This window comes from Besnoitia besnoiti, chromosome VIII (assembly GCF_002563875.1).
Source record: "Besnoitia besnoiti strain Bb-Ger1 chromosome VIII, whole genome shotgun sequence".
Lineage (NCBI taxonomy): Eukaryota > Apicomplexa > Conoidasida > Eucoccidiorida > Sarcocystidae > Besnoitia > Besnoitia besnoiti.
Window position 1 is genome coordinate 1682451 of NC_042363.1, and position 27898 is coordinate 1710348.

General features: G+C 55.5%; 4 protein-coding genes across 4 annotated transcripts; 1 reads left to right on the forward strand and 3 right to left on the reverse strand.

Annotated features, from left to right (window-relative positions):
- Positions 1-1644: 1644 nt before the first annotated feature.
- Positions 1645-8267, reverse strand: BESB_083640 (myosin C; the record flags this gene model as incomplete). The annotated part of the gene is made up of 9 exons (XM_029366714.1): positions 1645-2006; positions 2398-2463; positions 2919-3242; positions 3552-3847; positions 4224-4411; positions 4769-5044; positions 5468-5776; positions 6060-7628; positions 8148-8267. 9 exons carry the CDS (start codon positions 8265-8267, stop codon positions 1645-1647), a joined length of 3510 nt encoding a protein of 1169 aa, XP_029217174.1.
- A 2265-nt stretch (positions 8268-10532) lies between these two features.
- Positions 10533-12056, reverse strand: BESB_083650 (uncharacterized protein; the record flags this gene model as incomplete). Its single annotated transcript, XM_029366715.1, has 1 exon — positions 10533-12056. The coding sequence occupies one exon, from the start codon at positions 12054-12056 to the stop codon at positions 10533-10535; it is 1524 nt and encodes a 507-aa protein (XP_029217175.1).
- Positions 12057-13564: 1508 nt separating this feature from the next.
- On the forward strand, positions 13565-16837 carry BESB_083660 (putative Radial spoke head protein 9; the record flags this gene model as incomplete). The annotated part of the gene is made up of 8 exons (XM_029366716.1): positions 13565-13800; positions 14426-14553; positions 15247-15393; positions 15652-15714; positions 15922-15959; positions 16314-16359; positions 16467-16532; positions 16740-16837. The coding sequence occupies 8 exons, from the start codon at positions 13565-13567 to the stop codon at positions 16835-16837; spliced, it is 822 nt and encodes a 273-aa protein (XP_029217176.1).
- A 175-nt stretch (positions 16838-17012) lies between these two features.
- Positions 17013-25794, reverse strand: BESB_083670 (uncharacterized protein; the record flags this gene model as incomplete). Its single annotated transcript, XM_029366717.1, has 15 exons — positions 17013-18004; positions 18330-18657; positions 19134-19226; positions 19570-19666; positions 19893-20022; positions 20515-20634; positions 21041-21073; positions 21306-21475; positions 21907-21995; positions 22438-22731; positions 23095-23309; positions 23461-23573; positions 23854-23946; positions 24221-24285; positions 24742-25794. 15 exons carry the CDS (start codon positions 25792-25794, stop codon positions 17013-17015), a joined length of 3885 nt encoding a protein of 1294 aa, XP_029217177.1.
- Between the last annotated feature and the right edge of the window lie 2104 nt (positions 25795-27898).

Genomic DNA, 27898 nt, shown 5'->3' on the forward strand with positions numbered 1-27898 from the left:
GGGACGAAGCCAGCACTCCAGCACACATTTTATGTCGGTTCAGGGGCTGCCTTCCTCTTACGTGGATGCTTAGGCAGGAGGAGCAAGAGGACGACCCACACAGATTCTGCCAAGGGCTATCGCCCTTTCTTGGTATTCGTTGAACGACGCTAAATGCTTTTTGCGTACTTTTCTATCTGCGTTGCCTTTCGCGGGGCGTTTCCACTCCGCTGAGACTTGGGAGCAGGAATAGTTGCTAAACCGTGGGAGACGGGCCGGTTGGTATTTTCGATGTCATCGCTGCGAGCTGCTGCGTTGGAGCCGTATTCTACAGGGCTACGTAGGGTCCTTGTCTCTTTGCTGTGTGCGGAGTTGGATTTGGCAGAGATGTAGTTGCTCCGCTGCGAGCGTGTCACTTCATCGACCCACAGCTACATGCCTTTTCATGGAACATGTGAGGAGATGCTAGTTTTTGAAATCGTGTTTAGCGGCGTCTTGCCCGTCCTCGGGGACCGGAAGCGGACCATAAAATTAAATTTGACATCTCAAGCAAGACAGAAGAACTAGGGAAGGAGTAGCGATGCAAAGGAGATATTCAGCCAAAGGCGTGCCACACGCAGGTGGAGATGAGAAAGCAGCCGAGGCCTCAGCCACAGAAGAGCCAGTCAAGACTGCATCGAGGAGAGTGTTCCTCAGTGACTTGGGGCGGAATGCGAGAAACACACATACCACGCAGAAATGTCAGAAAAAGGGAGAAGATAACGCGCGCAGGGGTGTACAAATGTGGAGGATCAAAGAGCAAAGCAGACGCTTGCCATCTGCCTCTGGAATCGACGACGTCCAGCTTGCTGCTCCCAGTGAAATTAAAGGCAGCGCAGAGTGGGTGGAGCCAGAAGCGCGGAACGAGTGCTGTACTGTCTAGTGCAGGCTGCAGAGAGAACGACAGAATGTAAACAACGCGGTTCGCAGCGTGGGGGAACCGTAGGGCCGCACAGAGATGTTGTCTTCACGATATACGTGGCCGCGGCACTCCAAGAAACGTGTTTGGTGCAGCAGCCAGTGCTGTGGTGTCTTAAGGGAAGTGCACCCCATCAAAAAATTACAAGCAGAAATCTGTCTTTCTACAGAGCCGGTCCTCAGTTTTTAAAATTCAGCCTTTACCCGGTATGAGTCCGGCACCAGTCGAAGCGTAAAGTGCAGAGCACGCTTAGAAGAGACACGTCATACTTTGGGAGATAGGGTCGCCAAACAGGCGCTCAGTGCCACGTTTATACAAGTACAAGTGTGTAGGTTGGTACGCATGCAACAAATGGCAAGACAGCAGTAGGCAGCACCATCGAAACCTTCCTAAAAAACCAGAGAGCGCGCACGAAGAGTAACGGAAAAAAGGTGCAAAAAACTCATGGTTTTTTGACTGATGTCAAAAATGTTGGGCTCCCCGCCTCTTGATGCCGAAAAAACATCTCGCCACCCCCCTGCTGTCTTGCATCCCTCCGTCGAACGTTCCATACTCCTGCCCAGCCCCGCGCGCAAGAGACGTCTCCACGTAGCGTCGTAGCCTGTCTCTCCTGTCTCGCTTCCTTCATGAAGTCGATCCGCTCGCACGTCATCGCCGCAGCGTACGGGATCCAGTTCTTCGTCGTCGTAGGCGCCTCTGCCGCCGTCTCACGACGCGCGGTCGGGGGCACAGGCCTCGAAGCAGACTACCGTGAGGACAGGCGTGGGATAGCTTGCGCCGGACTCGCTGCCTCCGGCGTCAGCCAGAGCGGGGAAATCAATTTCCACCCGCAGGAAGCGGCTGTGTTTGGTCCACAACCGACTCAGGAAGAACGCGCCTTCCTGTGCGACGACGTTCCACGCTCCCCCGAATGGCTCGTTGTAGCGGCCCATCAGGTAGGACTGAATGCGCGTCGCGAAGTTCGTCCAGTCGCGCGTGTACTGGTAGCGTTGAAACAGCATCCCGATCAAGTAAGAGACGTCCTTCTCCATGTACGGCGGCACCTTGCTGTTCTTCACCCGCACGATTCCTGAAGTCAAGCACGCAAGCCCCTCCCAAAATATACTTTCCCCTCGTGCAGTACAGCATGCAGCATATCAACACACCCTACAGTCATACGACGATGCACCAAGAGTGAGAAAAGCAGCCTCGCGTGCAGAAAACACCATCCACGGCAAACGAAGCGGTGTGCTGCCCCTTTCGCGCAGAGGTTGAGAACGCGTAGGCCTGCTGGTGCGCCACGACGAGCCGCGTACTTGAACTGCCAAGGCGTTCGAATACAAGGTTGTGACGGAAGCTGTGGATGCAGCTACAAGTGACCGACTCGTAGGCAATAAAGTGTGACATGTTGGCAAGCAAGCGTGAGGCTGTGATCTCTCAATGACACCCCATAGCCTAGCTCAGAGCTCAAGGAGACATACCTGAAAAGTCCTTCTGCCTGCAGATGCCGTACGTTTTCTCGGCAGCTTTCTCATGAAGGCGAATCTCTGCAGCGCACAAACGCACAAGCCTTCGCGGCGCGGCTGAACAGCTCGAAGCTACCCCGTTACTGCCTTTCGGCAGACGGGGACAGCACATACCCAGTCAGCGCCCTTTGTTCGGAAACCAGCCCAACAGCCACACGCCAGCTGCTTGCTCGTTCCGGCACAAACAAGGAAGCGGAACCGGAGAACTATCTACTGACTCTTCAGAAAGAGATGTGACGTGTTCCTTGTTCACACATACAGGGCATCATTACCGAGATGCGACAGCTTTTCAAGTTGCGTTTGCGGAGGATCTCTCAGCTGAAATGCACGATCCCCGAATGCGTTTCTCTTCATAAAAATGGTCATACAGAGACAGGTCTATGCACCCGGTCCCAGACAAACAGAATAAAGGAATTGCTTCACGCGCCAGCACTAGAATTAGCTCCTATCCACCTGACATATGGTTCACGTTTTACCTTCCTTGCGGGGTCTCCTGGTCTTGTACATGATGAGGTGGAAGAGGAACTCTCGTCCATCACGGTACATGCCTTGTTGATCGACGACGTGAAGAGATCCGTGGATGTGCGTCGCCGCCACGCCGAAGTGCGGGGCGCGGTTGATAATCACCTGCCAGAAAAAGCCGTAGTTTTTGTCCATGTCGTTGCGAATCGCCGTGCAGATGTTTTGCAGACGGCCTTCGCTGAGGGGCTCCCGGAAAAGCAGCTCCACAGACCTCCACACGTGGAAGGCCTCCTCCATGCAGACCTCGGACGGGCGGCGCTCCTTCAAGCGGGCCAGCGCTGCAGCATCACGAGCAAAGCCTCACGCGGGAGGAGGTCTAGGAATGCGTTTCAGGTGAACCGGCAAAATCTCAGAGAGCCTCGTGTGCCCTGCGGGATGCGCCGAGCAACACATACATGTTGTTGACGCACCAGCGAGGCGAGGGCAGCGGACGGAGCGGAGTGTCTAAATTGGTTCAGCTGGTGGACGCCTCAGAAAGAGGAGCGAACGTCTGACTGTGCCTCTCTCGTTCAGCGGCCCTAACTTGCCATGAGGAATGTGGACTCAAAGCGTTTCCGCTTCAACATGATAAACACACAGCCTCTTACCTGTCTGACGCAGATAATTCTCGTTAGGCGAGCGTCGGGTCTTGAGATACACGAACGCGTCGGTGTCGACAGAGCGCGTATCGTCGACGTCCAGCCCCTCGTTGCTCGCCGCGTAGGTTCGCGGCAGGGATCGCGTCTTCTGAAAGCTCGAGAGGGTCAACGTCTTTTGCATGGCTGGCTGCCGGTTGCTCGACTTGCACTGTTTGACCACCGTCTTTGCGCGCACGCGTTCGACGCCAGAGAGAAACGCCTGACGGTCCTCCTCAGAAATGTCAATTTTGCACGGTTCGAGGTGCCTGCACATGCGTGCGAGAAACTCAAACAGCTGCATCGCCTCACCACCCGCTGGCCATCAGACCCAGAAGCAGCAAACGCTCAAGCAGCCTCGCGCAGCCTGCATCTGGAAAGTCACAGTGCCTCACATCTTGAATGTGGAGCCCCCCGCCCAAACACGCGTCACCGCGCAAACCCCAGATTCGAACGACCGAAGACAACAAACTGCGTGCAAATCTGTACCACGCAGTCTCGGGAAGAAACGTGCTCACAGAAGTTCTGGTGCGGCGTAGTCACGCGCTGCCGCATGACTGCTTGTGGAATGCGAATTGCAGAAGTGCAAACTGGCGCCAAAGATGACACGAGGGAGGTACGAGAAAATCCGTAAAAAGGACCTACATGCGGGCATTCGACTCAACCCTGGTGAGGAACCTGACGATTCTCGCCATGAATCGGCGGAGGAGGACCTTCTTCCACGCAGCAGCTACGACCGTGACTAAGGGTTGGAAGCAGGCTAGGCGGTCGCGCTGCAGTACCGCCAGCTCCTTCGCCGCATCAGGCTTTAGGAAAACCATTGTCTTCCCAATCTGCCGACAGAGACACACGCCGGTGAAAAGTCCCAGTCGCCTCCACTCCTTTGTTGCATGCATGCTTGCACACGTATATGCTTACAGGAGAACAATAATCCAGAAATGAATGCCGCGCATATCTGGTAAGGCGTCCATGTGCATACTAATATACATATATGTGGGAAGTTGTTCACCTGTTGTTTGATTGGACTCCTAAACGGATGGGAGCTCGCCGCGTTTGTCTTCGGTGCGCCATAGCGGCAACTACCGAGTCCGCGTCAACACCGTATCCGCACACCCCTCGAATATTACGGATTGAGCCAACGCCTGTAGAGCAAAATGCTCTTTGACTCCCACACGTGTTGTTTTGCCTACCACCCATTCGGAGTTCGGGATACCGGAGTCTACGAGAAGCCTCTCAGCCACCTCCTTCCGGTCTGCGTCTGAGTTCACGAGACCCAGGTCGAGCCATCGGAAGTGACTGCAGAACTCGTTGAATTTGCGACGGTAGGCGTAGCCGATCTGGCGTAACTGTAGAGCCTCCAAGATGGACAGCGAAAAGAGCTGATTCAGCACCTTCGACGCGTTCCATCCTAAGGCCTTTTTCTCCTCGTTCGGCTTCAGGCAACGGATAAAATGCGGCTCCGTTTGCTGCAAGCAGCGCGAACCGAGAACAGAGAAGGAGCTGGACTTTAAATGTGAGTGGCCCAGAAATGAGCGCATATGTGTCCCCAAGTACCTGTCTCCCTAGCTAAATTGCCTCTCCATACATCTGTATCTATATATATGCATATGTATATATGTATATATAGGCCATATGCGGCTGCACACAGGGGGACGCGTGGGCGATCCGTGGGCGATCCGTGGCATGAAGTAAGTGTGGCAGGTTCAACAAATGACGCAGGTAGACTCACACGTTCCATTAAGCACGCAATATAGACGCCACTTGGACACGCAGCCAAAACAACACATGAAACTCTATACGAAGCTCTCAACGATTTGGGAAAGCCTCAATTGATCAAGTATCGCCCCGGGTCCGGTCAGGTTGTTGGTGAAACGCTTCGGAAGACTTACGCCAATGATGCCAATCATTTCCTCCAGGTTCTTTAAGAACTGAGAAGCGATGAGTGTCCCCTTGCCGATTTTGCCAGCCTCCATCTCAATGCCTTCGAAGAGAGCGCGTGTCACAGCGTCAGGGGACGCCTTTATCACGTCCATTGTGTCTTTTCGCAGGAAGTCCTTGTTCTTTTCTAGCATGCCTTGGCATGTGTACTCGATGTCCGCGATGGTATGCCGCACCAAAAACTTGAACTTTTTGTCTTTTCGCGACTCCATGAAAAAGCCGGTAGGCCCCAGGCGCCGCAATACCGTGCTAAGAAATCCCTGAAAACACAGCAAGAGAGCAGCGCGCATGCTAGATTTCTCAAAAAGGCGAAAACACTCTGTGCGAATTCGTAGTAGCCGTCACGCGCATTTCGCTATACGGCGCTCAGTCGTCCAGATTCCAGATTGGTCACGCTCGCTCGCGGGATGTGCTGCAGCGCGAAGTGGCTCAGTAAAGCCACATCAGGCGCCTTCATAAAAATAAGAACGCCCTGAATCACGGAGCCAGCTCTCACATCCCCCAACAAGCAGCTCTATCCGAAAGGCAGCTTTCGCTTCTTACCTCGTCGGTTGACTTGAGGCCTACGCAGGCATCTTCAAGGAGGGCGAAGAAGGAGTCTGACTTTCCGCACAACGCGTTGACGAGCGCACGGTTATCTGTGTACTCCAGCGCCTCAGTGGGTACGCCTTCTGCCTGATACAATTTTGTTTCCATCTCGAACACAACGTCAACGAAGTGCTTCTGCAGGTATTCATTGGTGATATTGATTAGGACTTGCTCGAGTGAGTTGTGTTGCAGGACCTCAAACCCGAAAATGTCAAGGATTCCAATGAACGATGGCATGCCGTTCGGCGCATCAATCAGCAGGTTCAGCTGCTTGACCAGCCAGTCGAAAAGCTTGTCGTAGACATTCTTCGAGAGCGACAAAAGAGAGGTGACAGCCTCCTCTTTTGTTCGCGGCCCCTCGATGACCTGAGGGCCGACCTTGGTGGTTTTCGTGAGGACAGCCTTTTCCAGAGCAGCGCTGTCAACATGGAGCAATTCGCAAGCCTCGCTCAAAATTTCGAGACCCTGCGGGGGAATTTTTGCCGCGTCGGGAACGCCCTGATACTCTTGCGCCTCCACAGATATGTTTCCGACGAGTAGGAGTCCAGATATGATTGAGAAGACAGAATCCCGCGTGGTGCCGGTGATGTTCATGGCATCGAGGGATGAGAGGACCTCCCGAAAGTCCTCCTCGTCGTTGATCCCTGGCACGTCATAACACCCTCCGCTCTTGCCGTTGAGGTAGACGTAGTCCTTTAGAGACCTCAAGTGATACTTGGCGCGCATCTCGCTTGTCGCGCCCTTTAGCAGCTGATAGAAGATGTGGTAGGATCGCTCGTTTGCTTCTTGACTCACAACACGGACCTTCTCGAGGAGGAAGTTCGAGACACTTCCATACCGAATGCCGGAACTGGACGAAACGTCGAGCATCATGAATCTGCCAAATCGGCTGGAGTTGTTGTTTCGAATGGTTTTCGCATTCCCGAAAGCCTCAAGAAGCGGATTGCCTGCCATGATGGTGTCCTGGATGGTCGTCTTCCCAGTGGACGAACCTAAGGCGAAGTATCGCATGATCTGCTTCGTTGCCTCTGTCTTGCCAGCGCCCGACTCACCCGACACAATGATGGCTTGATTTTTCTTGTAGCCTTCAAGATCTTCTAGAGCACTGCGAGCTGTCTGAAAGACGTGTGGCGGTAGCGTCTCAGGTTTGCTCGCCTCTCGGTAGCTTCGGATCCACTCGTCGGTGGTGTTGCCGAGGTCCTTGAAGGGGTTGATCGCCACCAGCAGCGGCTGAGCCGTCGTGTAAATGAGGCCTCTTAAATAGCGCTTTTTGAGGAGGTCCAGAACGCAAGCCACGTTGGTGTGGGGCAGGTAGCCGATGTCTTCGATGTGCTCGGGCTCGATCAGTTCGTTGGCGTTGAAGACGTCAGACGCATCAACTTCAAACGTCCCGCGGACAGGCGGATCGACTTGCTCCAGCTGCAGTTTCGTGTCCACTGTGCCGCCCACGACGATACACTTGGCGAACACGAGGCTAGGATCCGCCTTGACTGACGGGCAGTCAGCGGTCCAACACGTGAAATCCTGTAGCGAAAACAAACGCAGCGGCAAATGTGGAAGATCTGCATGTCAAACAGCCTGCCTCGAAACGTCTGCTTTCACGCGACAGAGCCGGACGGCCAGGAGTCAACGTACGCGGCGCGGTGAATGCCTCCGGGATGATATAAATCGGCGGCAGTAGGCATACTCCAGCAAGGCTATACATCGGAGCAAGATGGAACGCTACGATAATTCATCATACGACATGCACGTGCGCTGGAGAACATCAACGTCGAGCCTTCTGCCATGTGCGGCATTGCCCGCTGGAGCACGAGCCCCGATCCCTCTTATTCCCACCAGTTCCGTCCCATGAAACAGACACACCATCTGACACTTATGCGCTCTGAGTTAGTCCTGCAAAAAAGGCGTGTCCCGCCACTCCCTCTCTACATGTGCAACACAGCCGAAGATAGGAAACAAGGCGAAAGCGGGGGTGGCACGCCGTGATGCTGGCGGAGGTTTCGGTTTCTGGATCAGATCTCGCACATTGAGGAAACAACTCACCCCGACGGGCTGGCCATCTCTGCCGAAAGGAGCGACTGCTGACTTTCTCTCGAGTTGTCTCGCCTCGGGAGAGTCTTTGGCGATTCCCCGCCCGAAAGTTCGGGAGGCTTTTGGAGCCATGGTGAAAAGGTAGAGTAGCAGAAGAGGATAGCGCCCTCCCCTGCTCTGAAGGCAAGAGCTCCGTGACTCTCAGCGCGAAATATGAAGCCGCGCCTCTCAGTGGCGCGCACGCAGGTCTCCGGGCGCGATTCCACAAGTACCCAATTTATCTACGCATATAGCGAAAGGACGCTCTGCTGCCGAGTCGGGCTTTCGGCGTAAAGGTATCCAGAATGGCCAGATCGACACAGACCGGCGACTTGATACGGAAACTATTTGTCAATGAAGCATGGACGCGAGGCCAGGTGCCCTGGAAAAGGAGGATATCACCGAAGGTTAACTGCCCAGGCTAGAAGTGCAGGCATCCCAACGGTGATATACGGAAAAAACATGAGAAGCTCAAATCGAAGGAGTGGAAGAAGCAGCGTGATGGGGAAAATCGACAGCATCTTGCCATGAATAAAAACTGCAACGGGACCAGGTGCCCGCCCGAAGAGTTGACGTTGAACTGACGTTGCAAGAAAACGCAGGCTATCCTGTGAAAAAATTGTGAACGTCCAAGGCATCACTCAATAGTGACCAATTGAGTCTGTCAACAAAACGGGAAACAAATCGGCCAGCGTTTATTTATTGTCGAATCTCGAAAGTCGACGGCAACGAGAGAGAGACTGCGCGTCCTTTCCCTCGATGCTTGCCACGCCGCGCCAGCTAGAGGAACCCAACAAAAGCCTCTATCGAAGTGCCCGCGGCGGCCGCTTCCGATCCGCCGCTGAAGCTCCTGCTTTCATGGAAACACGAACTCTCAAAATCGCTCCATGTGAAAGCGTGAGGCATATTCGCATAGTACACCCCCTCTTTGCGCGAACGACTTCCGCGTCAACACACGGGCCTCATGGCGGAGGCACACCTAGCTAGCTGTCCTGCCAGCAAGACGAGATGGGCTTCCTCGCCCTTCGGCAGACCAGTGGAACCTCAACAAAACAGTAGGAAACGCCCTGTCCAGACCGGATATCGTGGGTAGTCACGTAAATGAAGCGAAACGTGATCTCGTCTGGACCACAGGCGAGCTCTCTCGAGCGTGCAACGGCTGTCGGGAACACTCAGCTGAGCGTTCCCAACACCGGATTTGCTGGCTTCCGATACATACAAGACGGGGAGAAGCAAATCTGAAGAAACAAGAAAACAGCAGTCTCAAAGCCTATCCTTGTGTGTTCGGGGCCCATATGTCTGACGGCCGTTGCGGACTGAAGGGCAGTTGACGCATTTAGGGCAGCTGAAGCTGGAGACACTGATTGTGTAAACCATCAGTCACGACATGGGACAGGTAGTTGGGTTTTAGAGCGACCAGTGCCATGCCGTTGAAGTTGATCTTGCAGTTCCGTGTGACACAGGAAGGGTGTGACCACGTAGGACGGCCAGAACAGGTTTGCTAGTCTCATTTAGCTCGCCGCGTCGCCTATACTGTGACGAAACGTCGCTCGGTCGGCGATTTGAACCAGCAGCCCCGGCGTCGCATAAGCAGGGAGCCGCATCTCTTTCTCTCGGATGCACTGGGTACACAGCTCTTTTGGGCTTTTACTAATACGAAGTCGAGGCTGCCAGAGTCTATTAGGAGATGTGCGCTATCCACTCCGCCAGCTTCGGGAATGTAAGCCAGAGGCGTCGACGTCGAATTCGCACGCAGCCTCTGCGTGCTCATCCTTACACACTCGAGCATATACAACGATCCCGACCGTCTTTGCATGTCAGATCAGTTTCGCAAGGTGGGAGTTCTCGATGCAAGGTCGCTGTGCGGCGCATGCAATGAGACTAGAGGCACCCAAGAGAATGCCGAACCACAACGCAAACAGAGTGTGCCGACGAAGGGGAGCCTGGAGTATCCCAACATACGCCCAAACTGCGAGGCTCACCCACTGAACGTCACCGGGAAAAAAGTTCGTTACTCTTCGTGGCTGATTGGATGCTTAGAGGGAGCCGGCGCTTGGAATCCAAACGTGTGAGACGAGGAATCTCAACGCAAAGCTAAAACCGGTGCCGTCACTTCTTTCACTACCATTATCCTGTGAGCGAGGTTCAAGTCACAGTGTCAGCCAGCAGATCGGAGATGTTATATGAACAACCCCCGACATGCAGCGCACCAGTGAAGAGTGTATCGATGGTAACGTCTTGGAAAGTGGCATAATTCGAGCGGGGAAGCGCGCCTCGCTCCCAGACCAGTTTGCCGAGGTCAGACAGCGAAGAGAAGTTACAAGGTGGGGCCTTCGCGGTGCGTAATCGGGTTCGCTGTCACATATTTGTCAGGCAACAAAAACTCTGGGTGTTGTTTGTGAGACGACTCATCGTTGAAGCGACGACCTGAGCGATGCGGAGGAAGTCTAGTCCTATGTCGCCATCCAGAGATCGCGAGGCCATGCTGATACAAAACGACAAGTTACTACAAGGCTGAACGCACCGCTCCCAGGTCTCGGGAAGCGACGCGAGTTCCTCGGCTGTGCAGGCCCGTTTGGCATGCGTCAAAAATGATTCGTATGGCGTGGGAGGCCGCTCTTCACACGCGACTTCGATGTGGGCAAGGGGCAGTGTGTCGTGTGAGTCTTGCGACAGACTCCGGTCATATGGCTCACCGCCCTCCGGACCCTTTCCCTTCGCAGACTGCCGTGAAACGCAGTCTCCGCTGTCTCCGGAATCCCACTGGGAGGCACGTCGGTCGCGTGTCAAGTCGTGGCCGTCGGCAGTGGTGACAGACGAGGACGCCGTGTCCTCGCCACTTGTGCATCTTTCCCCCTCGCGTCCCTGCGGCTTGGATCGCGCACGAGCCTTCACACAATCCTCAGCCGTCAGGGTACGGTGCGACAGCAAATCAGCTGCCAACGACACGCTCGGCGAGAGGCTCTGCATGATGATGGTCTTGTCGCCAACAAACTCGTAAATCATCGGCAGCCCCACGGCGACAGGAAGTGCACACCTATGCGACATGTCAAAGCTGGCGGCGCAGTCCAAAATAAAACACACTTGTCGCGGCGACCGAGCAGCGACCATATCAACCATGTCCACGACATTGACCGTACCGTGCTTGATATGGTGGCGGTTTTTCTCAGGCGGCGAGCGCGCGCCGTGTCTCGCCGGCGTGACCAGGCAGGGCTGTACGCTCACCTCAGTTGCGTGACCCGAGTAATACACACAGACGCTGTCTCCCGGTTGAATCCAACGGCAGAAGTCCCCAAATTCTTGTTGGAATTGCGCCTTGGATCGGTTGATCGCGAAGCACACGCTGCTGTTCTCCAGCGTCACATCTCTTCGCAGCGCGCCTTCGGTCGCCTTGTCCTGCGAGCTGTCAGTCCCGCCCCGCTCATCACCCTCGCTCCGTGGGCTGGGTGAAGCCGCCAGCAGTCTCTGAAGGGCTCCCACGGTATTGGCGCAGTCATGCAGAGCTGTAGGATGGCGCCATCGGCGGTCATAGTACGTGTTGGTGATGAAAAGGAATTTGTTGGGTCGACCTGCATCGACGGCGAGAGGGCAGAAGTTCTCATCGAGCACCACGTTCCGGGGAGCCGCCTCGACCTTCTCCTCAGTCGCATCCAGGCAATGCCCGCATTCTGCAGCTTGTCGGACTGCCGCGCATGTCTGAATCACAACTGCAGGCGTTAATGGCAAAGAGAACGAAGACTGCGGAGTATCATCAGAGCCGTGGCTCGACGGCTGGAAAGACGAACGATGCCATTGATCGCCACTGCAGCCGCTGGGACAGTCGTGTGAGGCGTGCTGTGGCGTCCCCTCTGCTCCATGCGCGTTTGTGGCAACGTTTCCCATGGTCACGCGCCACTGCAGCGGAGGGGCCCAGGAGCTGAGTCGCACAAGGTGACAGCGCCGCTGATATGCGGACAACGGGCGTCACGTGCCCTGTCGGTCCCTAAAAAACGTGGAGATGTATCGTGGGTCAGCGTGCCATTGGAATCCGCGCCGTCCGGAAACTGCGGCGACCCGTAATGCTCCAACTACATAGTTGACAAGGTATCTCGCAAGAGCGCAAAGCACCTCCACAGGAAGTCGCTTGCAGCGTCTAGACAAAACAGTGGCGTCGCAAGCCCCAGGATACTAAACCACAGAAGCGCCCCGCGCAGCTTTTCTAGACACAGTGATGTCTGAAAGCCCGGACTTGCACCGTGGCGGCAGTCCGAAATCAGAGACAGAATGCGGGTTTTCTCCGTGCACTTCAGAAATCCCTCTGGAACCCCCTCGCGGGCACTGAAAGAGAGCGTTAAAGTGAAGGTGACCCAGACGAGGGCGCGAGGAGTCTTGTGCACCAGGCACACACTCTTGGGATGTCGAAAGATCATGAAGCACCGCGCGAAACTGGGGTCGTCGATCTGCTGCTCCAGGAAGAAAACACGATGCCAACAAATATTTTCTGACCTATCACACAACGGAAACAGCAGAAACAAAGCAAACAACGACAAAAATCGGAGTTCTTACGTTGCTTTGCAGATATGGTGATGCCAGTTCGCGCAGCGACGCGGCATCTCCAGTCCACACGGAGATCAGTGCTGTCTGTCTCCTAAATCGCCTGCTTGTACATTGAAACCACTTACCGAACCCGACCAACTAGAATAGGCACGTGTTGCTCTCTTGAATAAGGAGGATGGCTGTCACGACCCTGTGAAGCCATGCCCTGCGTGTGGCCAGCCAGGGAACCCAGGTTTGCATGCCACAATGCAGGGACCAGCACAGGACGGCTAACTCTGTGATAATGTCGACGCTCCCTTTCAGACACAACCTCCTTCTGCTCTCTGCACTTGTTCCGCAGCCTTTTCGCTGATTGATGAGGGACAGCTGCAGGTTTTTCGGGGTACGCAGCGTCCCTGAGGGGCTGAGTCCGGCTGATGAATATTCGCGCGAATTATGGGGCCGGGGGTGGGGCATGCGGCGAAGGCGTTATGCGGTAGTGACCCGATGCCGACTGCCAGAATGAAACACGGAGAGCGAAAACCTGGGTTGGAATGAGGGGGGACCCGCCGTGAATGAGAAAGATGTCTTATTTTGGGGACCAGCTTTCCACGCTAAACTTCTCTTCAGCGGATAAAATGTGCCAACAGCGTGTCGTGTCTTCGTACCAGCACGTGGCACTGTCTTGGTGCAACTTCGTTCGCCAAGCGCATTTTCACTGAAGGACGGTCGGTTAACCTTGTCGACGGCTGATGTGAGTGTCCCGTTTTCGTCTTTTTTTATATGAAGGGTCTTCTAAAACAAGATTCAGCAGACTCCTGGCTCTGTGTTTTCCCTCCATTGTGTCAGCGGGCGCCTAGTGAAGGTATCGGAAAATGGAGGTCCGCAGCCTGGAGTACGGGCTCAACGCTACCGCTTCTCAGGGCGTCACTCTCAATCTCTACGAAAAGGCGTCCCTCGATGTCGCCCTACTCAAACTGAAAAAGAAGGAGCAGCTTACGGGTGAACTGTTTTTCTGGGGCAAGCTATGTGGACAGGAGGCAGATTACTACTTGTGTTACATAATTGTAGACGAAGGAAAGGTCTATCCGATCAAAAAGTTCTACTATAGGTATGGGTTGCGGCAATACATAAATGTTCGCCTAGCCGCCACAGACAGTCCAGTCGACGGGCGGCTGTCGCCCAGAGCCATCATCCATCATGCCATTCCAACCGCGCGTTCACGACTCGGAGGCAGGACACGTTTCCGAACACATCAGTACTGAGCCGTTGGTAAAGCAGCTCATGCAGCACCACGTCGATACTTATGATCTGATTCTTGTCTTGCCTGCCAGACTGGTTGCTTCGCAAAAGCTAGCTTCTATAGTGATTCGCCACATCGCTGCTCCAAGCGGTTCTGTGTTCAGCGTCCATCTCATGACGCGCTTCAAGCAGCGAGTCACTCGAGAATGAGATCCTGCGTCCGACCGATATGCAGCGTCAGTGCTGTCGTTGGCAGTGCAACACCCACACCACAAGACCTGCGACTGCTGTGCACACACGCGCGCATGACGTCGCTCTTTGCCCATGACCTTCCTTAGCGCAGTTCTTTCTTGCGCATGCCACCTGCGTGTGCAGAAGTCGCGTTGGAGAGGGGAAATCTCTACCAATTCCTACTAGCTGTGACTGCTGCACGTGCTTGCTGAAACCCTAAGCCTTTCCACTGGAAGAGGGAGCCTGTTGGTGTTTGTGAGCAGTACGGCCTCCTTCGACTTCCGTGAGCTGCCGAAAGTATCGGAGGACCAAGCGAAGCAATTGGACTCAGCTGGAAAGATTATCATCACAGGCGTTCCATCCCGCGTCCTCGACATCAGCAACCAAGAAGGTACAGGCTGATGAGTTAAGAATTCTGTACGGAGTCTTTCGCCTCACATGTGTAGTTCCGCTCTGTATCGGGCGGAACCTGCACGCACAACCTGCAGCAACCCATTTCTCCGTATCTTTGTCGGAATGCCGCCCAAAGACCGCATCTTTGTCGCGAGACACGTGTCTTCTTGAATGATGTATCCTCGCCTTGGATCCTGCAAGAAACAAATCCCTTCTGGCAGTGGCAAGTGTCGCCGGGATTGACATCGAGCTTGGATGTCTGGTGTAGTTTTATATCTACTTACTATAGCCACCGCTTCCCTCGGTCCGCGATTCCATTAGATTACTGCAGTGTACACCTTGATGTCCCCTCGTCCATCTGTGTCTTCGCGACAGACACTGGAGCTGCTGATGAGGAGACTAACGAAGATGGCGAATCATCCGAAGATCGTAAGCAGCAGAGATGCGGCGGCTGCCACTCCACTCCTGCACGACTCGGGAAGACGTTTTATTGAGGGCAGCGACAGGGTCTCTGCAGATCCGTTGGGATGGCAGCTCTTCTAGAGCAGGAAAAACTTTCGGTGTATGTGACTCAAAGCGGCTCCAGCGCAAGACGGCCTGCACGCATGAAAAGGGTGCGCATCGCAAGCGTATTTTTGTGCACAAGCGCTGAAGCTGATGCAAGTCAACTTGCAGCACCACGTGCCTTCAGAGGCGTCGAAGAGCCGCGACGCCTTAAGGGAAAGCCATGCCCTCAGTCATCTCATTTCTCGGATCGACTACTCCACCGCCGCTGTGCCGCGGGGGGCGTTCAGACTGAAGCTCGGAAACAAAATCGCCTCTGCTCCAGAGTTCAATGGTAGGCTGAACGGAGCCCCAAGTGCCGTTTTCGAGTATTATCTATCAATCTCCTCACGGTTAAGGGGGGGGGACGGTCTCCCGCGAGTAGAATAAGGGAGCATGTAGGAATCCGAGATAGGAAATATGCGAGCTCACTACAGCGCGCCCCCAAAGAAGGCGTTTGCTTGGCCGGCTGCGATAGTGATGCGGTGTGCTTTAGCCAGGACTAAAATTCTTGATCACTAAGCCGAATCATGTGATTACGCCCGTCCCGCAGGTTTGAGCTTCCTTGAGGCGCAGAGCCTCTCTTCATGGGTTCACTTCCGTCCAGCGGACAACCGTAAGAAAGCCAACAGGGCAGGGGAATATTGACTTACATACATACGTCTATTCAGAAACACGCACAGATCTCAAAGAGGTGGAAATTTAGAGGCAGTGCGCGGGTGAAAGAGGCACACGCGTGACTCCGCTCTTCTGCGTCAGCTACAACAGCGGCAGGCTCCAGCTCTGTCGCTACTGATCTGTGAGGCGGCTGCATGTCGTACAGTTGAAACTCTCAGGGCACTCGCTTCCAAAGACTACCAAGTGAGGCAGTAAAAAGTACCCGAGTGTGTTAAGATATAAGATGCAAAAATTGGGAGGGGCCGCGCTGGGAGCTGCCTTAGTGTTTGGAACACTAACTCGCCGGACTGATCACCTCTACGGCGAAAGGACTCTATACCTCCAGCGTCTCTCGTTGGGTCCAAAGGAACTCTACAGTGAATTGGCCAGAGCCTGCGTAGCGGAAAGTTAAAGTGTTTTGCCTCATGCTGCGAATAGCTCCTCTGTTATGTAGCGTGGACAGCGATGCACACGCTCCCCTCCATATTTTCACGTTCGTGTGCTCATACTGACCAACTCCACCGCAGATGTGTGCGTGCGTTTGGTCTTGGCCTACAGTTTCACGCCGATTTCCTCGAAACTCTAGAAAATGACATTCCCAAAGGTGAGTGAGCAGCTGCCACAGACTCTTGACTTTACGGCATGGTCTAGGATAAGGCTAAAAGCTCCCCGGCAACGAATAAGATCTTTTTCTTGCTGAATCCGACGCAGGAAGCTGGACATTCCGGTATGACCCATCCTCGTGCATAGTCACTCTTCGCAGCATCCTATGGCCAGGTACGTGGGATGAGGGAGCGCGGGTTTTCCAACTCGATTTCGAACAAGATATGTCTGCTGGTTGGCACAGCACCCAGCGATGCTCATGCTCTCATACAACAGCGTGTTGAAACATTTAGCAACCACAGAGAGGGCCAGGCTACCGCAGTTATCATATGCCTTCGGTTTGTTCGGCCAGCACTCATGCGATGCTGCCGTTGCCTTCAGGCTACATCGCCTATTGCGTCCTAAATACAAAATTTTTCGGCAGTGTGTATATCGGCAACGGAGAGCAGAATGTGGATCTTCCTTTCCTCCTTCCTTGAATGGACCAGATTAAAGTCTGGTGTGCAAGAACTGTGGCGAGCTAATGTTTCGCTCACATAAACCCGGTGAGTGCCGCTGCTCCACCACCTTGCTGGGACAGTTCACTCTCGTTTCGCTTCTGTATAACCTGCGCCGCGGGTGCTGAAGTGACCGATACCGTGCCCCGAAAGACAATCAGTGCTGTCGCTCGATGTCCGGGACGGACTCGTACTGGTGCTTTGTTTTCTCATAACGAAGGAGCTCCTGCGTAGAGAGGGAGGGCCGCGTCTGCGCCAGTGCTGCGCGGAAGTGGCGCTCACCCACTTTGACGTGAAGCAGCTCGTGGGGAGGGGCTCCGCTTAATGGAACTGCGTGCTGCAGCGGAATCCAACGACTTCGCTTGGGCACCTCCCGAAACGAACTGCCCTCTTTTTTGTTTTCTCTTCCTGCCGATCGCGCGCCGTCATCCCTCTGCGCTTGGCTCTCCAGCGCCTGTGCGGGCGGCGCGTCTCGCTTTCCACCGTCCGCTTGTCCTGGACGCTCTCCAGTGTTTTGGTGGCTGTTGCCTTTCCAAAGAAATGCCCGGCTGCCATTGAGACGCCACGCGGAGCTTCTCGGGGATTCCACATGTGTGTTCTTGCCCTCGGTGAGCCTGCCGGCGGCAGCGAGAGGCTCCAGGACAAGTTCTGGAGTACCTGTGCCTTCCCAAGTCGACGTCAGGCGTGCCAATAATTCTGACACCTCTGCAGAACTCATCGTGCTGGTGCACCATATTTCTTGACTGGCGGAAGCTGGGTCCGGCTTCACCGAATGGGCTTCCTCATTGATTTCATCGAGTATGCGCCAGACCTGAAAGGACTTGCATGCGCTTGCAAACTCGTCCGTGAAATCACCTGCTCGTGGCCTATCGTGCAGTAGCACAATGCGCAGTTGGTCAGCCAAAACACTTTCCGCGGTGGACAGTAACTGACACCGCAGAGGAAAGGTCCGGTCACCCTTCTGAGCATTGCCCTCGGCTTCCCAGGCGCAGCAGCTCTCTGCGTCTGCGTCAGGGTAGTTCACGGGACTTTCGAGGCCGGCGGGGAACCGTTCGCACTTCCGACAAAGAGCCTTGGAGACGGGTTTATACGCTGCTTCGAAGTCTTGCAGCAGCTCCTGAAGCTCCAGAGGTGAAATCTGAAGGGCCTCTGCAGATGCATGCATTCAGAGAAGCCTCGCAATCACAGCTGACGAAACAATCACATTGAAAAACAAACCTGTTACTCATCTACGGGCTGTAAGTTGGTGCAAGTTTTTTGTGTCAAGTGCCAATGCGTGCGATTCCTCGTCGTCCCTACCGTGCAGCGCAGAGGTAACTCACATCGGTCAAGGATACACACGATTAGGCGCTTTCATGGCATGCAGGACACTTGAAGATACGTAGGACCGCCGGAAACGTGTCGAGTGGGGAGGCAGACGCTCTGTTAGCTGACGGGGCAACGCCTCAGGAGCAAACGAAAGCTCTGCACGTACTACTCATGGCGTCGACAAAGTTGATTGTCTCTTTTACCGCCATCAAGCCCGCTGTGCTGCAGAGTGCTTTGCAGTCAGCGCCTGTGAATTGCGGCGGAAGGGCTTCATCCACCCGCTGCAGAAGAGGACGCGAACGGGGGCGGGTAGAAGCTTTGGTCTTCGCGTCATAGTGCACGGAATCTTCCAGCGTCATGCGACGCGTAAGGGCTTCCAGCAGCGGCAGACGATTCTTTTGGAGCCCCACATACACGCACCGGTCCAGACGACCCGCGCGCAGCACAGCCTTGTCGATTAGCTCTACACGATTTGTGGCGCCAATAAGAAACACCTGAGATTCAAACCATTCACGCAGACGACATGCAGGCGCGAGATCTCGTGGAAGCCTCTCGATGAGATGTGGGCGCGAGTGGAGTAAAGGTAGGCCATGCGCAGGTGACTGGAGCTTTTCTGAGGTGGCAGCAACCGATCACCCGCGATCCACAACTGGGAAACTCAAATCGACTAAATGCAAACGCTGATTTGGACCTTGGATGTCTTCGTTTACCAGATCCACTTTCGGGTAGCCTTCTGAAGTCTCGCACCTAAACATCCTCCGTGCCAAGCAGGCAATAAGCACATAAAGGGCATAACTAGGCAACGTGGCAGTCTTCCTCCCAGGTGCGACTTCTGATCGACTACAGCTACATGATAAAGGCAGAAGACGCCTCCGAATGGCGGACTCGTCGCATACATACAAAATACGGGCGCGATACAGCAGTCACATCTATTATGTCCCAATATCATTGTAAGAAGGCCGCCGCTTACATTGCTCGGTAAGCCATCGATCTCAGCAAGTAGTTGTGAGACGACCCGGTCCAAGACGCCACCCGAATCCGAGGACCTCCCTCTGCGGGGGAGCTGAAGACAAGCCGAATCCAGTGTTTGCATCTCCCAGCCAGGTCAAAGGCCTGCGAGCGTGCTGGGAGACTCCGCGTAAAAGTCATTGACATCGATGTGGAAGCAGCCGACGGGCTCTCTAAGTCCGTGCCACCTCGGGTGCTGTGATCCTCTGTCCATGTGGCAAGAAACCTACTGCACTGCGTTTGTCACACACTCCAGAGTTCCATCCTTCTCTCCGCTCTCTCAGTGGAAAAAAACAATCCACAAGAGTCGACCGGAAAGGGGGGTTTAGCTTCGGCTGCCTGTCGCTGACCACGGCCCCAGGAGTGACGCATTGGCAGCAGGTGCGTGCCTCGCCTACCAGAGCATCCAATTCGTCAAAAAAAAGAACAGACGGTTTGCAGGCTCGTGCCTGCTGGAACACTTTCCGCACGTTTCGTTCGCTTTCCCCAATATACCTGCAGGCCGCATCAGCCCAAAACAGATCGGGGAGGGGTGTCAGAGTCGACTGAGGAGGTAACGGATGGAGATACAACCCTTTGCGGTCGGCGGAATCACCACGCCCGGACCAGCAGATATCCTGTGACGGCATGCACGCTGCCATTCTTGTGTTGATCACTGACGTCAGATGAGGTCCTCAATCGGAAGCCAGGCGCCTCGCCCGTCGGGGGATTCGCTGCTTACATGTTCAAAAGTTCCGGTCCTTTCACCGAGATAAAGTTCACTCCGCACTCGGTAGCAACAGCTTTCGCGAGCAGCGTCTTGCCAGTGCCAGGAGGCCCGAACAGCAAGATGCCCCCTCGGGTTTTCACGCCTGAACGAATACCCACAAACTGCGTGAATGACGAACAGGAGCTCAGTGCGCGCGGGACCGCACCCGGGGTCTAGAGTTACATACCGATACTCCCCTTCATTGCGTACCTACAGAGTCCTACACGCTAGTGCAAAGCGCAGCGATCCATGAAATGTGCGCTTTCGAAACTCGGGTATGCGGTTGCACAAACGCCTGCTGTGCGCCCGTGCGTGCGGGAGGCCTAGGGCAGACGCGGCGTCTCTACACATGGGCCGCCACAATCGAGAGAGGAGCTACGTGCCTGCAGAGGCACTATCGGAGGAAAGGCCGCCGAAAAAACTCTTAGAGATCCACACAGGGAGATCAACAGTTTGGAGCCTCTTTGGACTCGGTGGCAGTCCAGGGCCGCACGATCTCAGAGTCTCCGCCAGAGGGCTTCAAGGCCGAACGAGGGTCGATCCCCGCCGCAACAGGCCAACAGGGTATATACAAATGGAACAGGAAGCAGCGTACCTTCGAAAAGCTCAGGATGCTGTAGAGGTAAAGAGATATAATCACGAATTTCATTCTTCGCTGTGTCCATGCCGCCGACGTCTCGCCATTCAACTCCCGGGATGGTCGAGTCCAGTGAGCCTAGAGATGTCGCGACACGTGTGGTCACGGGTCAGAAATGACGACAGCGTGTCTTCTCCTGCCCGCCTGTGCAGAGAGCTCTCTCGTTGTCATGCCCTCAGACGTAAACTCGCGCTTCGGTCACAAGCCCCGGAGATTCGACCCAGCCGGATGGGCCCGTTCACGCGGCTGGGCAGCCCCAGTGTGTAGAGCGTGGCAACGTCGCATCTCGCCGCCACGATAGGGCGAACGATATCGCATCTCAGAGCCTCGAATGATGATTGCTGGTCACAGGGCCCTTCAGCAGACACGCGTCGGCTGCAGAAGACCTGCACCACGATTCCCCATGACCGGTACAAGGGCGCAGCCCCCTCCCCCCCCCCCCCCCCCCCCGGCTCCTCGCTTCCCCCCCTCTCCCACGACCAACCTGACAGAAAGCCTTTGGCGGCTTGCTGAAAGTCTGCGCTCACAACGCCACACGCAGCACACATAGGGCACCACTGTCGAACCTGGCATGCCCCGCTACACGGCCGCAGGTCCTTGCCTTCAGAACCGACTTTTCTTAGAATGATACGGATATCAGTGGGCGTTGCGGCTTAGCCTGCTCAACAGCCTACCAGTACGCAGCCGCTGCACACCGCCCCAGACGGCAGTGGAGCCCGACGCAGTCGAAAAGGGACTCACGCTCGCACCTTCAGCGGTTATCGCCTCCGACGCGCAGGAGCTCGCGCGGCCCTCCCGCCGCAGCTGTGGTGGACCAGCAGGTGCATGGGTTTTTGCCCGCCGCAGAAAGTGGGCTTTTTCGTGGAGCACCTTAGAGAACACGGCTTTGACGTCGTCGACGGAGAGGCCTGCGCATATCCTGCATCCACCCAGGAATGCAAACGGCTGTCTTCTGAAGACTCGAACGGAGCCTCCATCAATGCACACACACACGGGGGGTGGGCGGAGGCGGGGGAGTGGGGGGCAGCCAGAATCCGGTCGCGCTACATCCGCAACTGTAACGCTGGCTCTGTCTTCACACCTCCTGAATCCGCCACTACCCAAGAGAGAAAGATGAGTTAGGACGGCTGCTGACCGTCCACTGCGCAAAGCGAATGAAAACCCCTCCTTCTGCGGGGGAGGGGGATAGTACGGCGGGGGGAGTGCTACCTCGCACACCGATCGAGACGCATGTATGTTTCGAGTGGAACGAGGAGTTAGGAATGGTCAGTGACAGGCACACACGATGCAGTGGGTGTCCCGCCACAATGTACCTAGAGTCTCTCCACCAAACCTGAATCGCTTGCTTACGTTGCCACTTCGGCCGGCGAAACCTGCAGGACCGGGTCTCCATGCGCGTCCTCCATACCGCGAACAGCTTTCAATAAATCAGTGGCAACCTGAGAGTTTTGGAAAACCATACATCCTTTATCGTCTCGTCTCATAAGGCGAAAACCGCAGTGACGGCGGTAAAAAGTACAGTAACTGGTGACGGATAGTAATGACAGTCTTAGGAGACCACAAACATGCCGAAGACTCTCGGCTGCTGCGCTGCAGATGCACCAAAGCGGATGCGTCTCCAGCGGCGTTGAAAATATACTTGCTGTGTGCCTCAAGAAGAGAAGCTGCCTCGTTTGAGGTGGCGCTTGCCTCCGTGGCTGCTCCCCGCCTCTCTCTGCCCGCCTCCAACCCCGAGGCTAAGCACTCAGAGACAGCCCCCCGGCAACCACTTCAGCGAGGCGCCTCCCAGAGCGCTGTGAAACACCAGCATCGGACAGGAATGAGATTGCCGTCGTGTTGGAGCAAATGAGCTGCCTTGCCAAACTGGTGAACGAAAATCACCTGCTGCAGCGTGTTATTATCTGGCTGCTGTATACGGATGACGAGGTCAAATGCCTCCGTAAACTCAGGTGTCAGGCGAGTTTGATTCGCCGTTCCTCTGGAAGGTTCTTCTGTGTCTTCGCTAGCCTCCGTGCGTAGGCTCGCCACAACCAAAACAGTCTGATCGACAGGGTCACCTTCGGCGCCTTCGTAGGACCCGCCAGCGCCGGCGCCGCTCCAGTTCTCTTGTCGGCAGCGCTCCAGCCAGCAGCCATGGGCCGTCAGAAACCACCGCAGGTGGTTGGCGAGACGAGCCTGAAAGCGGCGCGAGCAAACGCATGTGATGGACTGGGCTGCAGCACTTCGCCTGGCTGCCAAGGCTGACAGGGTGCATGGTGGCGAGTCCTGCAGCGCATCTACACTGCTGTTTCATTCAACACACCACGCAGCCCCAGATCAGCGCTTCTCGTGTTGCAGCAGGCCCGCGCTCTGCGCGGAGAGTATTCGCCGGCGGCCTCGCTGCTGGGAATCCAAGCGAGGGCAGGGCAATGTGTCACTCTCAGACATGGCGCTACCGAGAAGGGCACGAAACCGACACCTCGTGTATTGAATTGTAATAGACGGCAGACGCACGAATGCGCCAGCTACCCGCGAGATCTTCTCGCGGGTCACGATTACCTGGAGGCGATTTACTTCTGCCTCAGAAGGAGTCTCCCCCGTCGGCGGGTGGTAAAGGGCTTGCAGCCGTCTGATGTGAATGAGCACCGGGGTGGCCTCCGATGCGGCTTCCACGAGTGCTGCTGAGAAAGGCGAATTGTTTCCTGGAGCGACCGAATCGTCGATATGCGTCTCTGCGCCACCCAATCGAGTGCAACACGTCAGAGCGTATACGCCTGCAGCAGATTGAACTCACTCCATCCACTACGGCGGCGACTCAGCGGCGGCTGCTCCTGCCGCACCCCCTTTTTTCTGCATCCGCCCCGACGACTCGAACTGCCTTGCGCGTCGGGCATTCGACGAATCACCAGCAGAAGACCTTCATACCTGCCGCTCCCGAGGCCCCTGTCGCCAACTGCGATATGGCAAGGCCATCGAGTTCCTTGTAGTGAAAACCAAGCCGCTGGCAGGCCAAACGTGCGAGAATGCGTTTGCCGCATCTACAGAAGGGACAGTAAATTGGGATATTCAGAGGACTTCATAGCTGCAGATCACGGAACCTGCAGATCACGGGGTACCGCTTCTCTAGAAACGCGCTTTCTGGAGTCGGCCCAGTACGGTGGGTGCGCTTTACACTTTGTTCTGCAGGCCCAGTCGTGTCTTCTGACTCAAGGGCCACCCTGCAGCGCACTGAGAGTTTCGCCAAGCTTGCCAATCAGAACGCAGATGATTGCACGCGGATCGTGTCCTGAGGCCGCTGCTTCCATGCGGGGCTCTCACCCTCGGGTGCCTTTTAGGAGGATGCCTGCGCGCCGAAACCCTCCGCCGACATGCGAAGGCGACGAGACTAGGGAGGAGGCGAAAGACAGGAACCTGACAGCAGCGCACCCCCTCAAGCGCGGCAGCAGATGATCTGCTGGATTCGACGCCCTGTCTGAGGCTACTGAGCCAAAAAGAGCTCTACTTGCAGAAACAAAACTCGCGTTTTCCGCCACCACAGCGATCGCCCCGAGGGCGCCGACCAGTCGAGGCGCGGAACACTTCAGTCGGGGATAGGTAATCTCCACAGTGGTATTAACAGAACGTTGTGTTGATGTACAGCGGACATTCTCCTTGCTCCACAAAGTAACCAGAATGTATTGCGCACCGAGCAAGAGGCGCCCGCAGCGGAGGCAGCACGGTCGGCGGAGGACACCAGAGGAGATGGTAGGCCTGAGCGTTAAAGCCAGCGCACGAAGCCGCAGCGACACGCGTTGTGTCTAGCTGCAGCAGCCGTGATGACACCTTAGAACCGTCGACATCAACTGGCGACTAAAGACACTGCCTCGCACGCACCTTCCACAGTTTTTCGTCACGGCCGCCAGGCGGGATCACACCTCCCCGACGTCGCCGTAGGGGCTGGATGCTGTGGCCGTTCAGAAGTTCAGAATACCAATTCTTGTCATGAGGCCGTCAGTGCTAAACATGCCGATGCAAGTGGACTGTAAATCTGGTTGTGAGTCGCTCGGCGTCTGTGGATGCCTCCGTGTCCTCCGTTGCTCGTTTTTAGTGTAGGAGTGTGAAGGATTCCCAGTGTTGGCGTGGACGCGCAAAGCAACAACAGGGACTTGTGGATATCTTGCCTAGTCATAGTGCATTCGTGCTGTGGTATCTCGACTGAGAGCTTACGGCAAATGGAATCAGACGCCGCGGAGTCGGCCGCCCCCCCAACAGGAGCTTCGTGGAGTCCCGAGACACGACACCCACGGGAGGAGAAACTGCCGGTGTAGCGCAGCTGTCCGATCCCGCCGTTCGGTCTGTCTCAATATGAAGACTTTCCACGACAAACCACCTCAGACAGTGCTGCACCTTTCTGTCCCACTCCAAAGCAAGGAATACATTCGTTGACAGACTGCTCAATTCATACTCTCCGCCTGGACAGGCTCTCACGGCTGTAACAACCGCAGGATTTACACGGTGGCCGACTGTCTCTTCAGCACCTGCCGTTAACAGAGGCGGGCCTCCACCGTCTGTGTGGCTTCTCCCACCGCCGTGTGTCTGGAACCGGTTTTCCGCCTGCAAATTTGAGTCCGTCGTTGAAGACAGCGGCGCATCCGAAGGTCGAGCGCGGCCTCGTCGCCCCCGCGGATACCGACGAGAGCCGAGGTCCCCGCCCGCGCTGCGCTCGTCGACTCGGAAAGACGATGCGCGGCTCCCGCGATGTGGCGGCGTTGCAGGTCTGGGGACTGGATGCGCGCGCTGCTGCGGCGCGCGGACGAACAGCGGGGAGTGTAAACCGGCCGTGTCAGGCGTCATGGTGAGGCAGTGGCAGGTTGCCGCAGCCTTAAGCGATGGCGCAGGACTGTGAATTCCGCTTTGCGGTGAGCAAGAGTTTGGACCTAAAGGGGATTCCTCTTCGCTCAGAAAGGCGTCAGCGTCACCGCGGCCACGTTCGACGTCAGCTTCGCCGCCACCGGGGCTGATATCCAATCCGTCGCGACGCAGCACAGTGGAAGACAGCACTGCGCAAACTTGGCCTTCCGCCAAAACGCGTGGGGCGGCAAAATATTCGAAAAGAGTACTCTGCCAGTCGTCGGGCTCTGAAGCAGCCTCAGTTCTGAGAGCAACGTGAACCGCGTCGGAAGGAACAGTTACCGGCCGCAGAACACATTGGGAAACCTGGGGCAGGGCATCGAAGCTCCCGGACGGCTCCTCTGCCAACAAGTCACAAACCACATTCATTCGCCCATGCTCTGTCAGTTGGCCAAAAGGACCCTTCGAAAAAGAGATACAACGGCTGGCGTGGGCATATAAGGGAGCATGTGTGATGATACAGCGCACCTGTCTGTCTGGCTGTATGCCAACATGGAGGGGACGACGCTACTGGCTACCAGAGACACCCGCTGAGGCTGCACGCTGATACAGACATGCGAAGTGGCACCTCCCCTGCAGCTCATAAAGTGAACCCAGGGGGAGACTCCGATGCATCTATCTGCTGTGAGTACCGGAAAACTTCTCCACGTTCCATCCGGCCACATCTCGTCTGAAGCGTCGCTCAGAAATGACACCCGAGACGTTCAGACGTCCCTATTCCTAAGACGCGGTGCCGCCTCTGCTACCGTCACACCTACTATAACCAAAGTAAGTCTCATCTGAAACTACAATCAACCCATATGGAATTGACTTTCACTGCCCTTGCGCGGACGCCTTGACCCCGAGGTCACTCCATCAACGGCAAGCGATCCTTACTTGCCAGTGTCGGCACGAAGGGTCGCATACACACGAAGCTCTTGCCCGACGTCAACTGAAGAAAATGCATAACTGAAGCTGAAAGCAAGACATATGCCTCATCGCTTTGGATCGGTCTCGCGTTCCTGTGGGGAGCAGGAGTCGAAATGCCTACGGTCTGCACGCGGGGGGATCCGACCGCCGCCCCCGCAGGAGGGCTCTCTGCGGCATGGTCAGCCAACAGCTTCACAATATGAGTTCGCGAATCCGCGGCATGCATCTGTCCATCCTCGCCGACGAGCGCTTTAGACACCCATACCCATGATCCTGTCTTCAGTCCTAGCAAAGGCAAGCATGACGCGTTGGTGTAACACTCTGTCGTTGTGTCGCGTGGTCGCGCCAGGCTTGCCTCCACCCCTCCTCTTCGCTCTGACCTAGTAGCCCACGCACTTTCCCCCTCTGTCCGCAGCTGAACGAGAGGGAATCTGAAGCGCACAGCGACGGAAGACATGCCGTTTGAAGTTTCCAGCGTGACCCAAGGAAGATGAGCCATGCTGCATCTGTGTGATAGTTGAAGCCTCAGGAACATGTAAATGAACCCTTGAAGTATGAAGTAAATCCGGCACGCCGAATCGTATTTCTCGTTGATCTCGATGAGCATGGAACCACAGATGATTCTTCTACTGCCTGCGAGGTAGCATCCGCTCCCTCCATGCACGGAGCCCCCCCCAAGGTTCCTTTACGGGTGTCTGTTCGAGATGGCCGCCGATAATAATTGCTCTCCCAGCTGCTTCACTCGGCGAGCGTGACGTGTTCAGATGCCGCACGAAACTGCATTCCGCGGCACGAACCTCTGGATGCCGCATCATGTGGGACGTGGGTGCGACAAAACTTCACTGCGACGTCTTGAAGGATTGTGGTAGAACAAAAACCATACAAAGTCTCATTGGGCCCCTCATCCCACAAGAACTACGTACAATGAAGGACACACCGAAAAACACCACAGAGTGTCCGTCAGCTTACTTGTAACGATACGCCCTAGCACACGGGCCATTTTGCCCTCTCATTCTGAGTGAAGATGCTCGCTCAAAAATTCAGCGACCAGCTGCTGCGCAACAAAAATGTCACAAATGCACCAAAAAGTATGGCAAAAGAAAAACCTCGGCTGAGTTTACCGGCGAGGTGCGCTGTAACTAAGGCGGTAGGAGGATCCAACCGCCTTATATGGTGGATGGTATGGTATCATTTGGAGGAAACCGCGGAAAGACGGCGACATGAGAAGCTGTGACCGACAAACATTGTGTCCGACTGCCTAGCGCAACAACAACATCGTGAACGGTCCTAACGGTTTACGCCTGCGCTGCGGTCAAAAACCCAAATGGCGTTCTTGTCGTGGGCGGCCGTGCCCGTTTTACACACACGAGAGATATAGTAACGTTGGTCGAGGTCATTCCAATGCAGAATATGCACGATCAGCGGATTTACGAAAAATGACAATCACGTTGCAAAGTCACGTAACATGAGCTGCAACATATCCGAAAGTACATCAGGCTCGATCCTGTCACGGCCTCAACCCGCTGGCACGGGCGCTAAGAGGCATGGATGTCGGGGGGACCCT